This window comes from Adelges cooleyi, unplaced genomic scaffold, assembly GCF_023614345.1.
Source record: "Adelges cooleyi isolate 19-005CV unplaced genomic scaffold, UGA_ACOO_1.1 ACOO_flye_CR_arks_rails_tigmint_CR_PRNA_8, whole genome shotgun sequence".
Taxonomy (NCBI): Eukaryota; Metazoa; Arthropoda; class Insecta; order Hemiptera; family Adelgidae; genus Adelges; species Adelges cooleyi.
Window position 1 is genome coordinate 5,820,231 of NW_026096513.1, and position 22,614 is coordinate 5,842,844.

Consider the following 22,614-nt stretch of genomic DNA (forward strand, 5'->3'; position numbering starts at 1 on the left):
TATATGTAAATATTGTTCCTAGGACAAAAATTGTGCAATTCCTGAAATTATAGTTGTTTTTTTTTTTTTTAATTATTTAAGTTATTAATTATTTATTTGATATTAATTTAACTATAGAGTCTGGTGATTATGAAAAAAAGAACAGTAAGTACATTATAAGATTACTTGACATTTCATATAAATTGAACTAAAAAAAATGTTTGGATATAGGTAGATACATGCATTACATGTATTGATTAAATTCTGTTATATCAACGGTACAACGAATCGAAACAAACAATTTACATGATTACAAATCTGTATACGTGTAAATATATAAATATTATATATGTGTGTGCTTGTTGCATAACGCAAGACGTTAAAAATTACGACAATTAATTATGGTCAAAGTTAGACTACATTTTAAAACTATGGTTTATGAGTATCAGAAATCCTAAAAATACATTTTAAATAGGTCTAAGTGCAAAATAAGTTGAATTTTATAAAGTAATGAAGTTGTTCGTGGTTAGTGTAAAATTGTTATTATATGACTTGTGCCGTGTTTTTGAAATGACCGATTCAATTATTAAATGTATATGTGATTCTTGTCAGAAATCAAACGCTTTGATGCGAATCTGGAAATAATAATACAATCCAGCGCAATCGACCAGACCGGTCAAAAATTAAACTTTTAGGTCAATAAAATTCCCTTTTAGGTACGTGTAAGATCGTTAATTGGTCCAACATGATATAAATTACATATGTAAAACTAAATTCGGAATACTGGCAATTTTCTTACAATTACAATTGCTGGGAAATAAATGGCCCAAAAATACATATAATAATATTCGAAATCTTTTTTAACTTTGGTCTCCAAATAATATAACTAGGTCGATGTTGTACTTGTTTTGGATATATTTTGTTATTTACTGCATTTGCATATGACTAACAACTAAACTTGTTAGTTTAGTTTTTAGTAACTGTTTCAACAAGCAAACAAAACATAAAGTACGTGTTCTTTTTAAGTGTACGTATAGATAACAAAAATCCCATTTACATCATAACGAGTTGCACATGACTAAAGTCGTTTACTTATTTAACGTCTGTATACAATTCTTAGTTTTACATTTAACCAAAATTTCACAGTGAACACTGTTAAACGACGGCAATTAATTCAACGGTATTAAGCGAACAAGATGGCCGTTTCCAAAACCATATCTTTTTTAGTTGCTGTGGCAGCGATTTTCTTTGTATCGTTATCGGGTAAAATAATATACCTACATATTTTTAATTTCCTTAGATATTGTTTTAGTTTGTTATTTGCTTTACATGATAATATATTGTGTATGCTCAAACGTCTTCTGGCTTGTTATTGTTTTTAAAAATATCGCTATTAAGTCAATTTTAATAGCACATTTAAAATAAACTCCTGCCCTTAAGTGCCTCCAATGGGTGGCTTCTTCTCTCTTGCCGCAAGTCATGTCTCCTCCGTCACATACGCTTATTGTAAAAAAAAAAAAAAAAAATAATAATTACAGATCGTGTATATTTTAATAATAAATGTTAAAAAAAAAAAGTCAATTTTAAAATGTAAAATTATAGTTGCACAATTTATATTTAGTGTTAGGAATATGAATTAGTTAAATGTACAAAGATAACATTTTTTAGAACGCTTGTTTTAAGTTAGACCATGTAGTGGAAAGAAATTTAACACTTATCACGAAGGTTTTATTACATACAGAACCAGAAGTAGGTCGTGATAATATTTTGATAGTTGGACAAAACCGGGCCAACATTTTCATAATTAGGTAATATAATAGAATTGCTGTTAATTTATGATGATACCTCTCCCGTGATTGTTTTCCCAATAAGTTTAAAGGTCTGATAAACCTTTAAACTGCCGAAGGGAATGGAAAAACCACAAACTGTGGTAAATATTTCAAACGGAGACAAACAAACACAAACGTACATAATACTATAACAGAATGCTATAGCATAGTGTGCTATAGTATAGGCTATAAACATATTTATTTAATCAGAGCATCTTGTTGATTATTATATTTTTTTAAATCAAACGTTTTATTTGTTATGTTTAGTTGTTAGCGGCGGTGATCCTAAAGAAAGTGAGTACCTACTTAAATTTATACATTGCACTATCATGCCACTATATTGTTATAGGTATTCAATTTGAATAAAATACATTATAATATTTTTATTTTTTAAAAACGTTTCAAAAAGTCATCACAAATCAAATAAATTTTTTTCTAGTGAATTAAGGTAATTAATTTCTTCTCTTTCATGCTATAAACCCCACGTTTTTTTTTTTTGCTCTAAATTGTTTTACTTTTTTAACTATTATTCAAGAATCAAGATTTTATTAAGAATAATTATTACTGAAAATGTAATCAGGTCTATAACCAGTTATAGATAGTTATTTTCTAACTTATTTAAGATTAAAATTTAAGACGGGAGGTGGTGTATTGTAGAGTAAGCGGGCAGAATTATTTTTATTAAAGTATGAATTTGTTATAATTCTTTGAACTCGGCAGTAATGATTTATAGGTTGTAATAACAAAAAAGAATATAATGAAAGTCGGCACAGTAGGGTCGGGAGATTGTAGGCACAGAGAGAGGTGTTTACAAGATTTTTAAAAAGCGTTATTACAGGGTGATTCGTTGGAGACAAGTCACTTATTTTCCATTATGATAATTTAAAATTTGTTGTTTTTCTACAAAAACTCATTGTAAATAATTATCAAATAATCCAAGTGATAATAACATCAGCGTACCGAAAAATTGAAAAATTATGATATTATCAATTCGAAAATGATGTTACCCCTCCCGAGATTGTTTTCCCGATAAGTTTAAAGGTTCTGATAAACCTTTAAACTGCTGAAGGGAATGGTAAATATTTCAAACGGAGACAAACAATCACAAACGTACATAATACTATAACAGAATGCTATAGCATAGTGTGCTGTAGTATAGGCTATAAACATATTTATTTAATCAGAGCATCTTGTTGATTATTATATTTTTTTAAATCAAACGTTTTATTTGTTATGTTTAGTTGTTAGCGGCGGTGATCCTAAAGAAAGTGAGTACCTACTTAAATTTATACGTTTTATCTGCTATAAGGTCTATATATATATTGCTAAGTATAGGTATTCAATTTGAATATAATACATTATAATATTTTTGTGTTCTAAAAAGTGTTTTACAAAGACATCACAAATAAAATACATTTTTTTCTAGTGAAAATAAAATATTTTAAAGTTTTTTTTTTTGAGATAGCCATTTTGTTAGGAAAAATTGCGGAGCATTTTGACTTGTCGGCAACTAGTCTTGGATAATTACTTTCTAAGTTATTTAAAATTAAAATTTAAGACGGGAGGTGGAGTACGGTAGAGTATGCCCGCACCGTTTTTTTTATCATGTAGAATCACTTACTAATTTTATTTCAGCCCAATTATTCAACCCACATACTATTGACAACTATATTGGCGGCAACAATGTAAATTCAAGTAAGCAAACAATAATTAACTGTAACAATATTATAACTGTTATTGTAACAGGTATACAGGTCTTTCTGAATTTTTAACCTCTTAATGTTTTGACGATAGGTGCTAAGACTACTGTACAAGTGGATTGTAAGTACATCAATATATTATATTTTTGACATTTTCATGGTTTAGCTCTGGCACATAACCGAAAAAAGTGTTACCAAAAAAGCGTAACGAAAAAAGAAATGTGGATAGGATGGTGATGATGATGAGGTTGTGGTGGAAGATAGGGGGTGGGAGTTAAGGGTAAGAGTTACGGGTGATAGATTGGAGTGAGAGATATGCTGTATTCACAGCGATCAAATTATAACTGAAAAATAAATTCAATGTAATTTAACAGGTTATATTTCCTATGAATTGTTTAAGGCCAGATATTATGAAATCACTAAAATATAAGCCAGAAACTTGATATGTTTACTAGTCACCTTAGATACTAGCTTGTTATTATACTATTTCATTATCTATAATGGAATTATAGATAACCACCACTACTCAAAATTTATTCGGTACTTCAACGATACATGAAAATGCTCTTTCGTGGTTGCAGACTCAGCTGAAAAACTTTTTTGAATAGCATGCTTCTATAGCTATTATTTATGAGTTTATATAAGTTTACATTTAACCTCGCACCAAAAAACGTTATATCTTTAATTCAATTTTTTTTTTTAAACTTGCAAGCGATGCTACAAGAGTAGAAAAATCTATTGAATGGCTAAAACAACGGTTTATTATGTTTTTCGTTTTTTAATTGTTTTAAAACTAAATAGTAACACCAGTTTTATTTAAAACGTTAATTACATTAGCAACAGTTAAATTTCAACTCTTAGTTATGTAAGCGAATGAATAGAGTGATTTATTTTAATGTTTATTTTTTGTTCAACGATTAATAGGTGCCGATCCTGCAGAGCCGTCAAGTATGATTCATGATTTTAATTTATTTTAATTTACATTATTAGTATTCATTAGTATCGTCACTGTTTGTAACGATTTCTGTTTGTTATAAAAGAACAATTAAGATACATTTTTAAACAAAATAAATATAGAAACAAATATTTAACTGTGTAAAAGTTATATTTCTCAGAACCTGTTTGGAAAATGTAATTTTAAAAAAATTATTTAGTCTTAATCTTATAATAATATCTCTCTTGTATTTTAGCCCAATGGGGTCCAATAATAATTGATAATTATGTAGACGAAAAACAAAAGAGTTTGAGTAAGTAAACGATTCGCACCAACAATTATAATATAAAAGTCTATATAAATTAATATATTATAAAATTTTAAAGTTTAGAATTATATTTTCCGAAAATTTCGACTGATCGATAACCGGTTTGATAAAATTACTTATAAAGTTATTAAAGTTTAAAATTTAGGACGGGAGGAAGACTGGAATAATTATAAAATAGTTTTATCTACATGCTCTCCATTTCCCATCCTAAATTTTAAATTTGATCAACTTAAAATGTAATTATTCAAAAATGGTTATCGATCAGTCGACATTTTCAGCAAATAACCTATTCTAAAATTGAAAAGTACATTAAAACGTGCGCTACCATGTTAAGTTCATAGGGTATAAACACATAAGAGACGGTGTTATATTTTTGAAAAATATATATTAAATTTGGGCAACTAATAATTATTTAAAACATAATTAAAAAAGTCTTGCTTCTTTTAAGATATTGACCTAATCATAGTTTACCAAATACTCTTTGTGTATGTTTTTATTGGTATTTTTTTTATACATACAAATATGCTCAAGCGCGTTTCCTTTTTTATACACTAATAATATCGTACTTATATTATACTCTGCTCTAATGTAGTTCTACATTTTTTTTTTTTATAAAAACTCATATTAACGTTTAATTATTTCGAAGATTAAATTTCACATCGACACGGATAGTAATTTCAAAAATTTTATCCACAAAGCTCATCCAAAACACTGCACTATGTTATGGATTAACTTTATCACCTTAGAGTTAACTGAATTGTGATATTGAATATTAATGTTATATTTTTTGTTTGTTTTTCCATTGTGACAATAGGTGCTAAGAATGTTGTAAAAGTCGATAGTAAGTACTTCTTTCGCAATAATAACCTGTAGGCAGAGTTGAGCATTATTAAGATAATTTTTTTCTAGATAATTAGCTAAATAATTTGTTTATTCGAATGACTGTCTTATAATTTTGTTGATTCGAATGATCGGCGTATAATTTTTGTTTTCGAATAATTATTATTAATATAAAGAAACTGATTAAATTCTTTATTCCAAGTTATTTTAAAGTTTTTTTCTCTATGCTAATTATTTTAAAGTTATCATAATCAAATAAAAATTGTATTGCGACTTGATTTGAATTATCTAAACAATCATTAATTTTTTTGGTCTTAATGGATTTGGGCTTTCGATACAACTTATTCATATCATGGGTTTTTCAAAAGATTGATTGAGGGGATTGTATGCGGTGGGTTTTTTGGACGTTTTAGACAAAAAGCCAGACAAAATGTTGACTATTTAAGATTTCAATATGTACGAGTTCTTTGGCAACTTTACAAGGTTATGCTGGAACCGGATTTTTTAATTTCTTTATGTAAAAAAATTGTCTTTTAATATCGGAAAATTGTAAATTTTGTTTATTTGATTACAAGAAACTGACAATTAAACGAAAATCGTCTTCCTAAATAACATAATTAAGTAGCCAAAGAACTCGAATCTCTTTACAGAATTGAAACTGGACCATTCTAAGTAGTTGAACTTTTGTCTTTCTTTTTGGCTAAAATAAGCCAAAATGACTAACTCATAGGATAAGTTATATAAATTTAAAAAAGTACTTTGAAGCTCATACTAATTAACCGGAAAATTAAATAACATGGTCGACATTTTCCCTTTGTTGCCCAAACAAAGACAAATCCAAATTTCACCAAATTTTTTTTTCAAAATATCGTTAAAATACATATTCTAAACTATAATAAATTTGAATAATAAAAAAAATTTACATTAGTTTTTTAAATATAGCGGTGATACTAGAAAGTAACGTCGGTCACAACAGTATTTTGTATGTGGTACTTATTTGTACCGACGGTCTCACACGTACATTTTTTTTAGCATTGGAGGTATAGGAAAAAACTTTTTTAATAAATGATTCGAATAAATCATCTTAGATTTGGTCGGATAAGAAAATTATTTGAAATAAAGTATTTGTTATTCGTTATTCGAATAAAAAGTGCCCAACTCTGCCTAAAAAAAGTTTAGGTTAAGTTATACCTTTTGAAACAATGTAAAGTATTGTTTTTAGGACGAAAATTGTGCAATCCCTGAAATTATAATTGTATATTTTTTAAAATTATTTTAGTTATTAATTATTTGTTTATTATTAATTTAACTATAGAGTCTGATGATCGCGGAAAAGAAAAGAGTATGTACATTATATGATTACTTGACATTTAATATAAATTGAATTTAAAAAATGTTTGGATATAGGTAGATACATGCATTACATGTATTGATTAAATTCTGTTATATCAACGGTAAAACGAATCAAAACTAGCTTTACAAAATGTTGATAATAAAATTACTAAACGCCGTCAAGCCAGTTTAATACCTATTGATAATAAACTATATTGTTTAAATCTATATTTGATTATAATGATATCGTGTGTATTAAGTTGATTATGTTTCTTTTGTTGCCAGTAGAATAAAAATAAAGTAATTGTGTTAATAGCAAAAAGAAAGGTTCAATAAAAATTGTTATGTATTATCAACGCACACAATGTTATAAAATTATTGTAAAACACATAGTCAAGTAATTTTTTTTCAATATATACATGTCTATTGAATATATAGGAATAGAAATATTACTAATAAGTTTCAAAACTTTAAAAGTTTTTAAAAAGTATTATTTTTTTACAGTCGATGGTTTTGTAATGGTTCGTCCATAAAGATTTGAAACGCAAAAGGAACTCATCCGCATAACGAAAATAATATTAAAACACACAATTTTAAACATTGATTTATTAGCTTAAATTAGTTAAGCAAAATAGTCTATTATGTTCATAAATGTAGAAAATCTTATTTTCAAAAATAAAGCCACTATTGAAAAATGTACATGTTTTTTATACTTTATTGAAATATATTAACAATGCTACTACCTCGGAATTAACCATAACTATAATCATATTTTTGTTTAGGTAATACATTTATTTTGCTATTTGTGTGATTAAAGATTGTATCATAACCGATCAATAATAATAACAACATAACAAACTATTTACATGATTATAAAATAAGAGTAGGCACAGTATTTAAAAAAAAGGTGTACAAAGCGATCAACTTAACACAAGACGTTAAAAATGTTTCTATAAAAATACCTAGTTGACATTTTGTAGTTTTTATTACTGAAAACCCTTTTGTTTGTGTTATTCTACAATATTAGACAAAATCCCAATTTTCATATATATTATTATTTCTTTTTAAATGCCTACTAACTCTCGAAAACTAAACGGTAACGTATGTACTAATTGCATAGTATAGATTAACCATACGAACAATGCATGAATTCATTTTCATCCTATAATGGTTTAGCTAAAAAATATCAAGAATATTTGAAATATTGGATAATAATTTCATGCAACGCTAACCGAAATTGTTTGTTACCAAAGGAATATTTTATCCGGCTCAGGTGTTTTTTTTAAAAAAAACATGAATGTTCTGTTATTTTCCATCGCAGCTAAAATAACAATACCAAAAAGTTAGGTTGAAAACTTTATAACGGTAGAGTTTACTACCATTGTACTGAATTTTCCTATTATTTTCGACCAAGAACAAACAAAAAATATATTTTTATTACTGAGCTTAAAAAAAATGTATTTTTATTTGTCCCTCCCTGTCCAATCTATAGTACCAAATAAATTTAACAAGAAGTCCCTAAAATTTCAGATCCTAGGTTCAACTAGAAGTTGGACTTGTTCGTGAACTTATGCATTTAATTAAAATTGGTCATTAAAAAAATTCCATCTTGATAATTAATCGAAATTTTTAAAATTTTAAAAACCGTTAGCAAGTCAGGTCAAAACAATTGAATCGGTCATTTCAAAAACGTCATAAGTCAACGATTTTTTGTCAAATTTGATAATTATGATAATCGTTACACGTATTCTGTGTAAAAATTACGTTTATTTTATTACATTTTAAAAATAATACCAGTTTTTGCAATAATGTTAATAATATTTCATTTATTTAATTTTATTTCTTGACCTAATTATTATATGATAAATTTCTATTCCCTGCAAAAACAACGCAAGTCAAATAATATGTTTAATCTCAATTCAATTAATTATGGTCAAAGTAAGACTATATTTTAAAACTATGGTTTATGAGTATGAGAAATCCTAAAAATAAATTATAAATAGGTCTAAGTGCAAAATAAGTTGAATTTAATAAAGTAATGAAGTTGTTCGTGGTTTAACTTTGGCCTCGAAATAATATAACTAGGTCGATGTTGTACTTGTTTTGGATATATTTTGTTATTTACTGCATTTGCGTATGACTAACAACTAAACTGACGAGTTACTGTTTCAACAAGCAAACAAAACATCAAGTACGTGTTCTTTTTAGTCATTCGTACAGATAAAAAAAACCCCATTTACATCATAACGAGTTGCACATGACTAAAGTCGTTTACATATTTAACGTCTGTATTCAATTCTTAGTTTTACATTTAACCAAAATTTCACAATGAACAGTGAACACTGTTAAACGACGGCAATTAATTCAACGGTATTAAGCGAACAAGATGGCCGTTTTCAAAAGCATATCTTATTCAATTGCTGTTGCAGCGATTTTCTTTGTATCGTTATCGGGTAAAATAATATACCTACATATTTTTAATTTCCTTAGATATTGTTTTAGTTTGTTATTTGCTTTACATGATAATATATTGTGTATGCTCAAACGTCTTCTGGCTTGTTGCTGTAGTTAAAAGTACAAAGATGGCATTTTTTGGGACGCTTGTTTTAAGTAAGATCATGTAGTGGAAAGAAATTTAACATTTATCACGAAGGTTTTATTACATACAGAACCAGAAGTAGGTCGTGATAATATTTTGATAGTTGGACAAAACCGGGCCAACATTTTTCTAAATAAGTAATATAATAGAATCGCTGTTAATTTATGATGTTACCTCTCTCGTGATTGTTTTCCCGATAAGTTTAAAGGCTCTGATAAACCTTTAAACAGCTGAAGGAAATGGTAAATATTTCAAAAGGAGACAAACAAACACAAATTTACATACTATAACAGAATGCTATAGTATAGCCTATATACATATATATATAATCAAAGCATCTTGTTGATTATTATATTTCTTTAAATCAAATGTTTCAATTGTTTTGTTTAGTTGTTAATGGCGGTGATCCTGAAAAAAGTGAGTACCTACTTAAATTTATACATTTTATCTACTATAAGGTCAACTATATAATGCTAAGTATAGGTATTCAATTTGAATATAATACATTATAATATTTTTGTGTTCTAAAAAGTGTTTTACAAAGACATCACAAATAAAATACATTTTTTTCTAGTGAAAATAAAATATTTTAAAGTTTTTTTTTTTGAGATAGCCATTTTGTTAGGAAAAATTGCGGAGCATTTTGACTTGTCGGCAACTAGTCTTGGATAATTATATTCTAAGTTATTTAAAATTAAAATTTAAGACGGGAGGTGGAGTACGGTAGAGTATGCCCGCACCGTTTTTTTTATCATGTAGAATCACTTACTAATTTTATTTCAGCCCAATTATTCAACCCACACACTATTGACAACTATATTGGCGGCAACAATGTAAATTCAAGTAAGCAAACAATAATTAACTGTAACAATATTATAACTGTTATTGTAACAGGTATACAGGTCTTTCTGAATTTTTAACCTCTTAATGTTTTGACGATAGGTGCTAAGACTACTGTACAAGTGGATTGTAAGTACATCAATATATTATATTTTTGACATTTTCATGGTTTAGCTCTGGCACATAACCGAAAAAAGTGTTACCAAAAAAGCGTAACGAAAAAAGAAATGTGGATAGGATGGTGATGATGATGAGGTTGTAGTGGAAGATAGGGGGTGGGAGATAGGGGTGGGAGATAGGGGTGGGAGTTAGGGGTAAAAGATAGGGGTAGGAAATAGGGGTGGGAGATTGGGGTAAGAGTTACGGGTGATAGATTGGAGTGAGAGATATGCTGTATTCACAGCGATCAAATTATAACTGAAAAATAAATTCAATGTAATTTAACAGGTTATATTTCCTATGAATTGTTTAAGGCCAGATATTATGAAATCACTAAAATATAAGCCAGAAACTTGATATGTTTACTAGTCACCTTAGATACTAGCTTGTTATTATACTATTTCATTATCTATAATGGAATTATAGATAACCACCACTACTCAAAATTTATTCGGTACTTCAACGATACATGAAAATGCTCTTTCGTGGTTGCAGACTCAGCTGAAAAACTTTTTTGAATAGCATGCTTCTATAGCTATTATTTATGAGTTTATACAAGTTTACATTTAACCTCGCACCAAAAAACGTTATATCTTTAATTCAATTTTTTTTTTTAAACTTGCAAGCGATGCTACAAGAGTAGAAAAATCTATTGAATGGCTAAAACAACGGTTTATTATATTTTTCGTTTTTTAATTGTTTTAAAACTAAATAGTAACATCAGTTTTATTTAAAACGTTAATTTCATTAGCAACAGTTAAATTTCAACTCTTAGTTATGTACACGAATGAATAGACTGATTTATTTTAATGTTTATTTTTTGTTCAACGATTAATAGGTGCCGATCCTGCAGAGCCGTCAAGTATGATTCATGATTTTAGTTTATTTTAATTAACATTATTAGTATTCATTAGTATCGTCATTGTTTGTAACGATTTCTGTTTGTTATAAAAGAACAATTAAGATATATTTTTAAACAAAATAAATATAGAAACAAATATTTAACTGTGTAAAAGTTATATTTCTCAGAACCTGTTTGGAAAATGTAATTTTAAAAAAATTATTTAGTCTTAATCTTATAATAATATCTCTCTTGTATTTTAGCCCAATGGGGTCCAATAATAATTGATAATTATGTAGACGAAAAACAAAAGAGTTTGAGTAAGTAAACGATTCGCACCAACAATTATAATATAAAAGTCTATATAAATTAATATATTATAAAATTTTAAAGTTTAGAATTATATTTTCCGAAAACTTCGACTGATCGATAACCGGTTTGATAAAATTACTTATAAAGTTATTAAAGTTTAAAATTTAGGACGGGAGGAAGACTGGAATAATTATAAAATAGTTTTATCTACATGCTCTCCATTTCCCATCCTAAATTTTAAATTTGATCAACTTAAAATGTAATTATTCAAAAATGGTTATCGATCAGTCGACATTTTCAGCAAATAACCTATTCTGAAATTGAAAAGTACATTAAAACGTGCGCTACCATGTTAAGTTCATAGGGTATAAACACATAAGGGACGGTGTTATATTTTTGAAAAATATATATTAAATTTGGGCAACTAATAATTATTTAAAACATAATTAAAAAAGTCTTGCTTCTTTTAAGATATTGACCTAATCTATCTGGTCTATAAGTACAGGGTGTAAAGTAAAGTTCTACCGAGCTTAAAATGAGATATTCATGATGCTCTATGGGTAAAATAAACGATGTTATTTTTTTTTTAAATTTTAAATTATCTAAAATAGAACTCGCATTCCATTAAAAAATGGTCTTACGAAAAAATAATTTCAGATTTGAAATCAGGATCAAAAATCTTGTTGAATTGATACGTAACATTATTTATTACTGATTGCCGACATGAGACCAAAACCAACATATGGTATTAGTCTCAACTCAGTGGTGTCCTTGAAATTATTTATATTAAATAATGTGTCGCATGCCCTTTGTTGGTTTTAGTCACATACCGGTCACTCAGTGGCCACTCCGTATAACAACATTGCACTATGTTGTCGTTTAACTTTAGCACCTTAGAATTAATTGAATTGTGATGTTGAATATTATTGTAATATTATTTGTTTGTTTTTCCATTGTGACAATAGGTGCTAAGAATGTTGTAAAAGTCGGTAGTAAGTACTTCTTTCGCAATAATAACTTATAGGCAGAGTTGGGCATTATTTAGATTATTTTTTTCTAGATAATTAGCTAAATAATTTTTTTTATTCGAATGACTGTCTAATAATATTTTTTTTTTCGAAAGACCATCGAATAATTTTGTTGATACGAATGACCGGCGAATAATTTTTGTATTCGAATAATTATTATTAATATAAAAAAACTGTTTAATTTCTTTATTCCAAGTTGTTTTGAATATTTTTTTCCTATGCTAATTATTTTAATGTTATCATAACCAAATAAAAATTTTATTGCGACTTGATTTGAATTAGCTAAACAATCATTAATTTGTTTGGTCCTAATGGATTTGGGCTTTCGATACAACTTATTCATATCATGGGTTTTTCAAAAGATTGATTGAGGGGATTGTATGCGGTGGGTTTTTTGGACGTTTTAGACAAAAAGCCAGACAAAATGTTGACTATTTAAGATTTCAATATGTACGAGTTCTTTGGCAACCTTACAAGGATATGCTGGAAGCGGATTTTTTAATTTCTTTATGTAAAAAAATCGTCTTTTAATATCGGAAAATTGTAAATTTTGTTTATTTGATTACAAGAAACTGACAATTTTAAACGAAAATCGTCTTCCTAAATAACATAATTAAGTAGCCAAAGAACTCGAAGCTCTTTACAGAATTGAAACTGGACCATCCTAAGTAGTTGAAATTTTGTCTTTCTTTTTGGCTAAAATAAGCCAAAATGACTAACTCATAGGAAAAATTATATAAATTTAAAAAAGTACTTTGAAGCTCATACCAATTAACCGGAAAATTAAATAACATGGTCGACATTCTTCCCTTTGTTGCCCAAACAAAGACAAATCCAAATTTCACCAAATTTTTTTTTCAAAATTTCGTTAAAATACATATTCTAAACTATAATAAATTTGAATAATAAAAAAAATTTACATTAGTTTTTTAAATATAGCGGTGATACTAGAAAGTAACGTCGGTCACAACAGTGTTTTGTATGAGGTACTTATTTGTACCGACGGTCTCCACGTACATTTTTTTTAGCATTGGAGGTATAGAAAAAAACTTTTTTAATAAACGATTCGAATAAATCATCTTAGATTTGGTCGGATAAGAAAATTATTTGAAATAAAGTATTTGTTATTCGTTATTCGAATAAAAAGTGCCCAACTCTGCCTAAAAAAAAGTTTAGGTTAAGTTATACCTTTTGAAACAATGTAAAGTATTGTTTTTAGGACGAAAATTGTGCAATCCCTGAAATTATAATTGTATATTTTTAAAAATTATTTTAGTTATTAATTATTTGTTTATTATTAATTTAACTATAGAGTCTGATGATCGCGGAAAAGAGAACAGTAAGTACATTAAACGATTAAATGACATTTAATATACATTGAATTAAACAAATATTTGGATATAGGTAGATGTATGCATTACATGTATTGATTAAATTCTGTTATAACAACGGTAAAACGAATCAAAACTAGCTTTACAAAACTTAAATAATAAAACTATTAAATGCCGTCAAGCCAGTTAACTTTTGAAAAAAAATATATTGATTAAAATTATATCTAATTATAATTAAATCGAGTGTATTAAATTGATTATGTTTCTTTTGTTGCCAGTAAAATTAAAATAAAGTAATTGTGTTAATAGCAAAAAGAAATGTTCAATATAAATTGTTATGTGTTTTCAACGCACACAATATTATAAAATCATTGTAAAACACATATTCAAGAATATTTTTTTAAATATATACATTTTTTTACAGTCGATGGTTTTGTAGTGGTTCGTCCATAAAGATTTGAAACGCAAAAGGAACTCATCCGCATAACGAAAATAATATTAAAATACACAATTTTAAACATTGGTTTATTAGTTTAAATTAGTTGAGCAAAATAGTCTATTATGTTCAGAAATGTAGAAAATTGTATTTTAAAAAATAAAGTCACTATTGAAAAATTTTCATGTTTGTTATACTTTATTGAAATATATTAACAATGCTACTACCTCGGAATTAACCGATAACTATAATAATATTTTTGTTTAGGTAATACATTTATTTTGCTATTTGTGTGATTAAAGATTGTATCATAACCGATCAATAATAATAACAACATAACAAACTATTTACATGATTATAAAATAAGAGTAGGCACAGTATTTAAAAAAAAAACCAATGTATACCTACAAAGCGATCAACTTAACGCAAGACGTTAAATCTGTATATGTGTAAATATGTATATATATAATTCTGTGGCTTGGGTCAAAAAGGGCCAGTGTCAATTTTGGGCATAAACGAGTTAGACCGCTAAATGCAAAAATTGAAGCATCCTTTGTAATTTACTGTGAAAAAATCACACTCTGAGGCCAAAAAATGAATGACTCATGAAGAGTTTTGTAAAAAAAATTTTACATAGAGCCTAATGGAAAATAAAAACTTCAAAGCTCATTTTCCGAAATTTACAAAAAGTGAGTTGGCTCTTTTGGGCCCAAGTCACAGATATATATGTGTGTGCTTTTTGCACACAATAGCATAGATGATTTGAGAAAAATAGATAAAACGATGCATTACATATCGAAAAACATCCTTCTGTTCTATTTATTACAAAATTGAATGATAAAGTTTTTGAAAATGTTTTTTTCTAATTGATAATATCATAATTTTTCGATAACATTAAAATCACGGTACGCTGGTGTTATTATCACTTGGATTGTTTGATAATTATTTACAATGAGTTTTTGCAGAAAAACTAGTCACCAACGAATCACCCTGTGTTAACGCTTTTAAAAAAAACTTGTTAACACCTCTCTCCGTGCCTACAATCGGGGGAGCCTAGTGTGCCGACTTTCTTCATATTCTTTTTCGTTATTACAAACTATAAATCGTTATTGCCGAGTTCAAAGACTTATAACAAATTCATACTACTCGCTGTTTGAACAATGAAATATATTATTCGAAACAACTTGTTTACGCACATCTGCATGACTATTTTGCCATTGCTTCAACGTTATTTACTTCTTGGGGAAAACACGATAACGTCTCGCAAGGCGGCCGAATTTTTATATTTTCTTTTCGATAAAATATAATATTTGTAATGGATTTTGTTTAGATTCTAACAATATTTTAGACTTAGACGAGATTGAGTGTTTTAAGTACCCGTTTAGGATGTTTTGCACGAAAGAACGGTGGCTTTGACGAGGATGTGAAACACAGGATAGATAGAGTGGTCAGGTGTTTGGCCGTGACAAGAGAAACTTTCCAACGAAAGTTTAATGTGGGTTGCAACAAGGGTGCAACAAGAGGTCGTGTCCGGAGGAGGTCCAGCACATGGGTGGCCGGCGTTAAAATAGTCTGGGTTAAAGGCGAAACAGAAGAATAAAACTACTGTTCAATATCGCCAATGATCGAAAAAAACGAAAATCAATTTTGTACCGTAGTGTGTTATAATAATATCGTTTAGACACTATGCGGTGGTATATGACAGCAGTTTGTTGTTTATTTTGCGTACACTTGACGTACAAGCGATTTGCAAAATATTTTATAAAAATATGTATAGACACGTTAACTACACAAGTTTTTTTTTTATGCCTATTTTGATATATGAGAAAAACATCTTATTCGGCTATATAGCGCCAATCGATTTATACTTTTACGCTTATGTTTTAAATATTACTGAACAGTCAACACTACGGCTAAACTTTTACAACACACGATGGCGTTTTCTAAATACATTTGTTTTTCACTTACAATAGCAGCAATTTCCATTGCATCGTTGTCGGGTAATAAACGTATAACCAATTAATATTCGTCTTTCACGTTGTTGCTGCGTGCGATTTGCTTTTTATGATGATATTATGTATGTCTCGAGTTTCTAGCTTGTACATTGTTTATCCAATATTGTGTACATGACACTTCCAGCCAGCTACAAAAAGACCATGTCATATCAGCAAAGATACTTATTATAATAAAATATTATAAAGCGGTTTCTAATACATAAGCGACCTACTTTTGGCATAACATTTTTTTTTTTTTGTTTAATTGTCAATGCCGGCAAACGTACAAATTTTGCCCCAATCCTTGAAATAAATGCAAAGCTAATAATGTTCACACAATACTAAAAGACAATGTTGTATAATCAAACTTGCTTACTTACCTATGATGCGACTCGCTAGTTAATATTTTTTTAATTGAAAAATTGTTTATTTTGTTTTGTTTAGTTGTCAGTTGTGTTAAAAGTGGTACATGTGAGTACTCGATATGTTCATACGGTTTTGTAGAATAAGACACGGCTAAAATGTTGGCTATTCCATTTTATATATTATATTATTATTGTTATACATAATATATTATATTAGGGTAATACTTCTCAAAAAAAAAAATTGTTTGTACAGATTTACAAATAATACGTTGAATAATACAACATGGCAGTACAGTATAAACTACAATCTAAATTTTATATTTATAGCTTATTATTTATATATAGTTATTATATTTAATTGCGCACCATATTATGTTATAGCATTGATTTTGTTTTTTATAAAAACAACTATTATAAGCTCGCTTTATTTTTTAACTCATCAATGTTATTTATAAAACGCATAACATAACGTCGAGAATTTAAGGAGGGGGTTTTAGAGTTTATTTTATTATTTTACTGTATACAGGGCGTTTCACAAAGATAAGACAAACGAAATAACTTTTGTTCTAGTGAATATTTTTAAGTTTTTTTTTAATACGCGCTTACTCTACCTTGCTCCACCTGCCATCCTGAACTTTAAACTTAAACAACTTAAGAAGTAATTTTCAAAATCAGGTTATCGACCAGTCAAAATGTTCAACAAATTATTCTTAATAAAATGGCTATCTTAAATTTTATAATTTAAAAACCATCATTCTCCACCATTATTCTTTTACCGTTAAAAAAAAAAAAATTTTAAATAGTAAAACAGAACAACGAATATTAGAGAAATACCTATCTAAAAAATTTCCGTTTCAATGTGTTACAACTGTTAAGAAAAAATGGGAAACCACGAACTGTGTGTAATACCTTACTCACTGTGCTCCAGCCTATCCAATTCTGAGAAATAAATAGAAATAAAACAAACAGAATAATACTACAACACAATTCTACATTATTAGCAGAGTATTTTTCTACTTGTTGTTTTTAAAATAAAATGTTGTATTTGTTTTGTTTAGTTGTTGATGGTGGTGATTCTAAAGAACGTGAGTACTTAGGTTAAACTTACATTGTACTATGTGACTATATTGTTAGGTAGTAATATGAGTATATCACATTACAATTGTTATACTTAAAACAAATATATAGATATGTATTGGTGGTACTTTTAAAAAAAATATATAGTTATATTTTGTATACTTACACACTTTATAAAAATATGTGTCATACCATAACATAATATTGTTCTGATTTTATTATAAAAAGTGTTAATAAATCCTATAACTCATATAAATTAAGACTAAAATGCAAATTTACTTTGTAGAAGTTCCATCAAGTAGTGCCCCGCTTTTGAACACTCCAGTTATACACCACTACATTGACAAAAAAAGTGAAAATATTGTTTTTATACAATGTGATCTCATTTTTTAAAAAAAATTTGTTGTTTTAACCCCCAACCTAACTTAGTTTTTTTGGTAGCAACTTTTGAAACTTAAACAGAACGTATATATTTTATTATTTTTGTATTGAGAATAATGTACTAAAAATGTTGACTGGTCGATAACCTGTTTCGGATAACTATTTTTAATGTTATAATAGTTTTAAAGTTAGGATGGGAGGGGAAGTGCAGCTGGGAAATGCACGCAGATAAAAATAACACTACACTCCACCATTCCTCCTGCCCTAAACTTGAAACTTCAATAACTTCAAAAATAGTTATACAAAAATGATTATCAACCAGACAAAATTTTTAGTACATTATTCTCAATTTAAAAAATTAATAAAATATATAAAATTTGGAATTTCTCATTATAGTCCTAAAGTAAAAAAAATTGAGAAGTCAAAAAAAAAAATGTTAATAAATACATTTTTCTTTACTTTTCTGATTTTATGGAACTATCTGCATAGATTATGTATATTTTTAGGAATTTCAAAAATCCACTCGCACACACGATAGGTGATTTGGCATGGAATGACCCTACAATAATTTTTTTATGTTCTTATGAAATTTTGTCGCCAAGCTTTGTTGCTAAAAAAAAAAAATTATAACAATAAAATATTAAGCAAATCATTAGTTTGTGGTTTGAATAAATATAGATGTATTGTAAATATAGAAATTATATTATGTAAGAATAAACGTGATCCGTTAAATGATACTAAATAATGTTTTTGGTGGGTATTTATTAGTTATATATTCATATTGTGGCTGAAATAGCCTCGGGTGATCAAGTGGCTAACCTGTTTGCTTCCTAATTTTCGTTAATTAATAAGGAACAACGAGTATTTTCCCCAAGAACCAAATTAGAGAGTGTTTTATGTAGTAAATTCCAATTTTCATATTTTACATCTTGTATTCATTATCCGCTCATGAGGTATTCGTAGACCGATCCCCTTTTTTTCTGGGCCAGATGATGAGGCTGCTTAACTAAAATGTTAGGTTAGGTGATGATAACATCGCCATATCACATACTGTTTTCATATTTGATAAGTCATGGAAATGTTAGTCATCTTAGAAATGATAATAACTCCGTTTTATATTTGATAATTCATAGAAAAACCAATAAATAGCATGGACAAAACAATGACGGTTTTGCGAAAGAATTTTTCTATATTTTCTATACTGTTTACTATAGCCCAGTTGCACCAAACTTGTCGTTATCTATTGGTAAATTATTTCCCACCGTAATAAACTAACTTTTGTTAAAGTTTATCTTTTGTTAAATTGACATGTCTTAGGTTAGGTTCGAGTGTTGCTCAATCGTTGTTTTATGTCCAGTATACTGGTTATCGAATAAATGATATCAGCAATAGCAGAGTTAATATTATTATCATACAGGGTCTAATCAATGATAAACTGATAACGCACATTTCCATTATCACCACTTTAACGCAAAAAAAATAATGAGAAAATTTAACTAAACATACATTTTTACACAGCGATAAATGACCCTGTAGTTTAACTTGTGATAAAGTACATTTTTAACAACAGATACAATTTAAAATATGGTTTATGCCATAAAGTAGGTTATATAAGGAGGGTAATTGCCAATACTAGCATATACTTTGATATGAATCAACTATAGTTGAAAACAATAAACTAGATGGCAGCATGGTAGTACATGATAAAAATAATTTAATATGTGATATTATTTACTGATTAGGTACGACCATATTAAACCATATTATACCGTAACAAATTGTACCATAAAAATCTGTATACAATAGTAAATTATGAGTAATATGGTAACATTGTATGTCAACCTGGTTTATGCTACAGAATTTATTTTAACTCCAGTTAAACGAATTTATCTCCGTGTAAATATTTGGTGTGACCCGGCATATATTATAAAGTACATACATATAAAGCAGAAAGGTTTCAAAATTTAAAAACTAAATATTGTAATCAAATGTAGATTACTAATTGGCACTTTTATAGCTGAAAGTGCAAACGATTTGCCAACTATTACGCGACCACTTGTTGTGCAAAACTTCGATGCTTGCTTATCCAGGTAAATATTTGTACATCTTAACTATTACAATATGTTTTAACTGGAATTTGAATTGTTAGCTACATTGGAGACAGAAACGAGATAGTATTATTATTGGACTACGATGGAACATTAACAGATATCGTTCAACGTCCTGAAATGGCTACAATACCCGATGACACTAAAACCGTTTTACAAACATTGGCCGGAATGCCAAATGTGCACGTAGCAATTATTTCGGGACGAGGATTAGGCGATCTTAAAAAAATGGTTCGTTTATGAAATTGTGTATTTCGCCTTAGCTATGATATAATACATATAGTTTAAATCATTTTAGGTCGGTATCAACGATTTGACTTATGCTGGTAACACTGGTCTTGACATTATTTTTCCCAATGGCGACGACTTTAAATTTCTAATACCGGCACCGATGAAAATAACATTCGACAATTTGAAAAATTCTCTCGAAAAAGAGGTATGTATGACATGCCGTTCATTACAACAAACACTGCATTTCATAGTTCACAATATGGAGCTAAGAAAGCATTGAGAGTTGTATGATTCTTTTTTTTTTCGCTATTTTTCGGTATTTCAAGCTGTATAATGCTATCATTTTTTTTTTTTTTAAGGTTTGCAAACATGGTGCTTGGGTAGAAGACAAAGGACCTACGATGACCTACCATTACCGTGAAGTACCTGATAGTTTACGTCCTGAGCTGGTGGAAAGAGCTCATTTTCTCATTGAAAAAGCTGAGTTTAAAGCGGGCAAAGCTCATTGCGCTATTGAAGTAACACCTCCTGTAGATTGGGACAAAGGGCATGCAGCTTTGTACATTTTAAATAAATTCTTCCCAAGAAATTGGATGGAAATTCCTACAATTTTCGTTGGAGATGATACGAATGACGAATATGCTATGAAGGTAATTTACAATTGTTAAAATCATTTTATAATAACTAATTCATCATTGTGTATTCACTTACAGGCATTGCAAAGAACGGCTGTTACATTCCGCGTAGATGCGACTAAAACAGTTGACACCTTAGCTAAATACCGTTTACTGAACCCCACGTGTGTGTTAGCTATGCTTAAATGGGTGCTGAGACGTTTCAATACGTGAAATTGGAAAATTAGAAACTTAAGTGATATTTAACAACTATTGTTGTGCGAAACCCAAATGGACTTTGTTATACCTGAAATTATTTTTGACCCATTGTCGTTTCACCTAGATGCTTCCATAAAATTGATACTTGTGAATATTATCTATCCTTAAGAAAATCTAAATGTTGCATATACAAAAAATGTTATTTGAAAAAAAAAATTAAATCTCTATTGAACAACCTACATTTGTTTTATTCTATTTAAATATTGATAATATTTTTACCTCTCAACTATTCGGTATTATTTAATAATTATTTTTTTCTAAATTCTTCTTGTATGATCAAAGACAGTTAAGCTTGCTCACGCCATCTTAACTCATAAATAATTATACCTACAACTTATTATTTACATTATTATAGTGTAACTCGACTGGTTGTTTTAATTTTATATTTCATCTAAAAATAAGTTCAAGGTGTCGAGCCGTGTTTAAAAAATTATTAAAAAATAGGATTTATGTGAATGATTAATTTACTTAATATGTTTATTTGTTAATCAAGTTATGTTTTCTAGCATTGATTAACTTGTTAATGTATCGCTTTTATTTAAATAGTTTAAAAAAATACATAATAAATAAAACATATAATACTAATATAGAAAAATGAATAATCCTCCAGTAACATATTACTGAAATTGTGAATTCACACAAAGTTATGCAGTTAGTTTACAATGGTCTTATTGTTGTAAATAATAATAGATTACCAGGTTCAATGTAAAGGTTCATATTTGAAAAATAACTCTTGTTACTTACATTAAAAAACTTTCCGATAAAAAAATCGTCAAGATCATTACCCCTAACACACAGCCAAGGTTAAGTATTTCACAATTGGTAACCCGTTCAGAATCTGTTGTTCTATGCTTTGATTCCTTTATGCCTATACTCTACTTTACTAGTCCTCTCCATGTTTTTCGAACACACTTAATCCAAAATGTAATATTTCATATATTTCGAACAAAATAAGTAAAAAATGTTTAAATATGTAATTTAACCTTTAAATTAAGGTGAATAAGTTACTCTCTTCAAAATACAAAGTTCGTCCAACTTAAACTATGGTTATCGATGCATATCGTAGGTGTTCATTTT

General features: G+C 28.1%; 3 protein-coding genes and 1 long non-coding RNA gene across 6 annotated transcripts; 3 read left to right on the top strand and 1 right to left on the bottom strand.

Moving 5' to 3' along the window:
- Positions 1-1,031: 1,031 nt before the first annotated feature.
- Positions 1,032-16,971, bottom strand: LOC126845622 (uncharacterized). The gene is made up of 3 exons (XR_007686805.1): positions 16,863-16,971; positions 16,457-16,631; positions 1,032-1,479 (listed from the first exon to the last, which is right to left on the bottom strand). It is a non-coding gene; the product is annotated as an uncharacterized LOC126845622 (long non-coding RNA).
- Positions 1,040-7,621, top strand: LOC126845620 (uncharacterized). 2 transcript variants are annotated; one of them, XM_050584392.1, is made up of 10 exons: positions 1,040-1,242; positions 2,076-2,102; positions 3,050-3,076; positions 3,444-3,503; positions 3,603-3,629; positions 4,433-4,456; positions 4,699-4,755; positions 5,585-5,611; positions 6,926-6,952; positions 7,447-7,621. In XM_050584392.1, the coding sequence occupies exons 1-10, from the start codon at positions 1,176-1,178 to the stop codon at positions 7,473-7,475; spliced, it is 372 nt and encodes a 123-aa protein (XP_050440349.1). In that variant the 5' UTR covers positions 1,040-1,175; the 3' UTR covers positions 7,476-7,621. The 2 variants fall into 2 exon arrangements, with proteins under 2 accessions (XP_050440349.1, XP_050440350.1); XM_050584393.1 differs by lacking the exon at positions 2,076-2,102.
- Positions 9,205-14,601, top strand: LOC126845621 (uncharacterized). Its single transcript, XM_050584395.1, has 9 exons — positions 9,205-9,395; positions 9,932-9,958; positions 10,325-10,384; positions 10,484-10,510; positions 11,379-11,402; positions 11,645-11,701; positions 12,659-12,685; positions 14,034-14,060; positions 14,477-14,601. Exons 1-9 carry the CDS (start codon positions 9,329-9,331, stop codon positions 14,503-14,505), a joined length of 345 nt encoding a protein of 114 aa, XP_050440352.1. The 5' UTR covers positions 9,205-9,328; the 3' UTR covers positions 14,506-14,601.
- LOC126845619 (uncharacterized) lies at positions 16,389-21,585 on the top strand. Of its 2 annotated transcripts, none has more exons than XM_050584391.1 (8): positions 16,389-16,488; positions 16,927-16,953; positions 17,906-17,932; positions 20,323-20,395; positions 20,455-20,644; positions 20,712-20,849; positions 21,004-21,294; positions 21,358-21,585. In XM_050584391.1, exons 1-8 carry the CDS (start codon positions 16,422-16,424, stop codon positions 21,490-21,492), a joined length of 948 nt encoding a protein of 315 aa, XP_050440348.1. In that variant the 5' UTR covers positions 16,389-16,421; the 3' UTR covers positions 21,493-21,585. The 2 variants fall into 2 exon arrangements, with proteins under 2 accessions (XP_050440348.1, XP_050440347.1); XM_050584390.1 differs by having other exon boundaries at positions 16,413-16,497.
- The last annotated feature ends 1,029 nt before the right edge of the window (positions 21,586-22,614 follow it).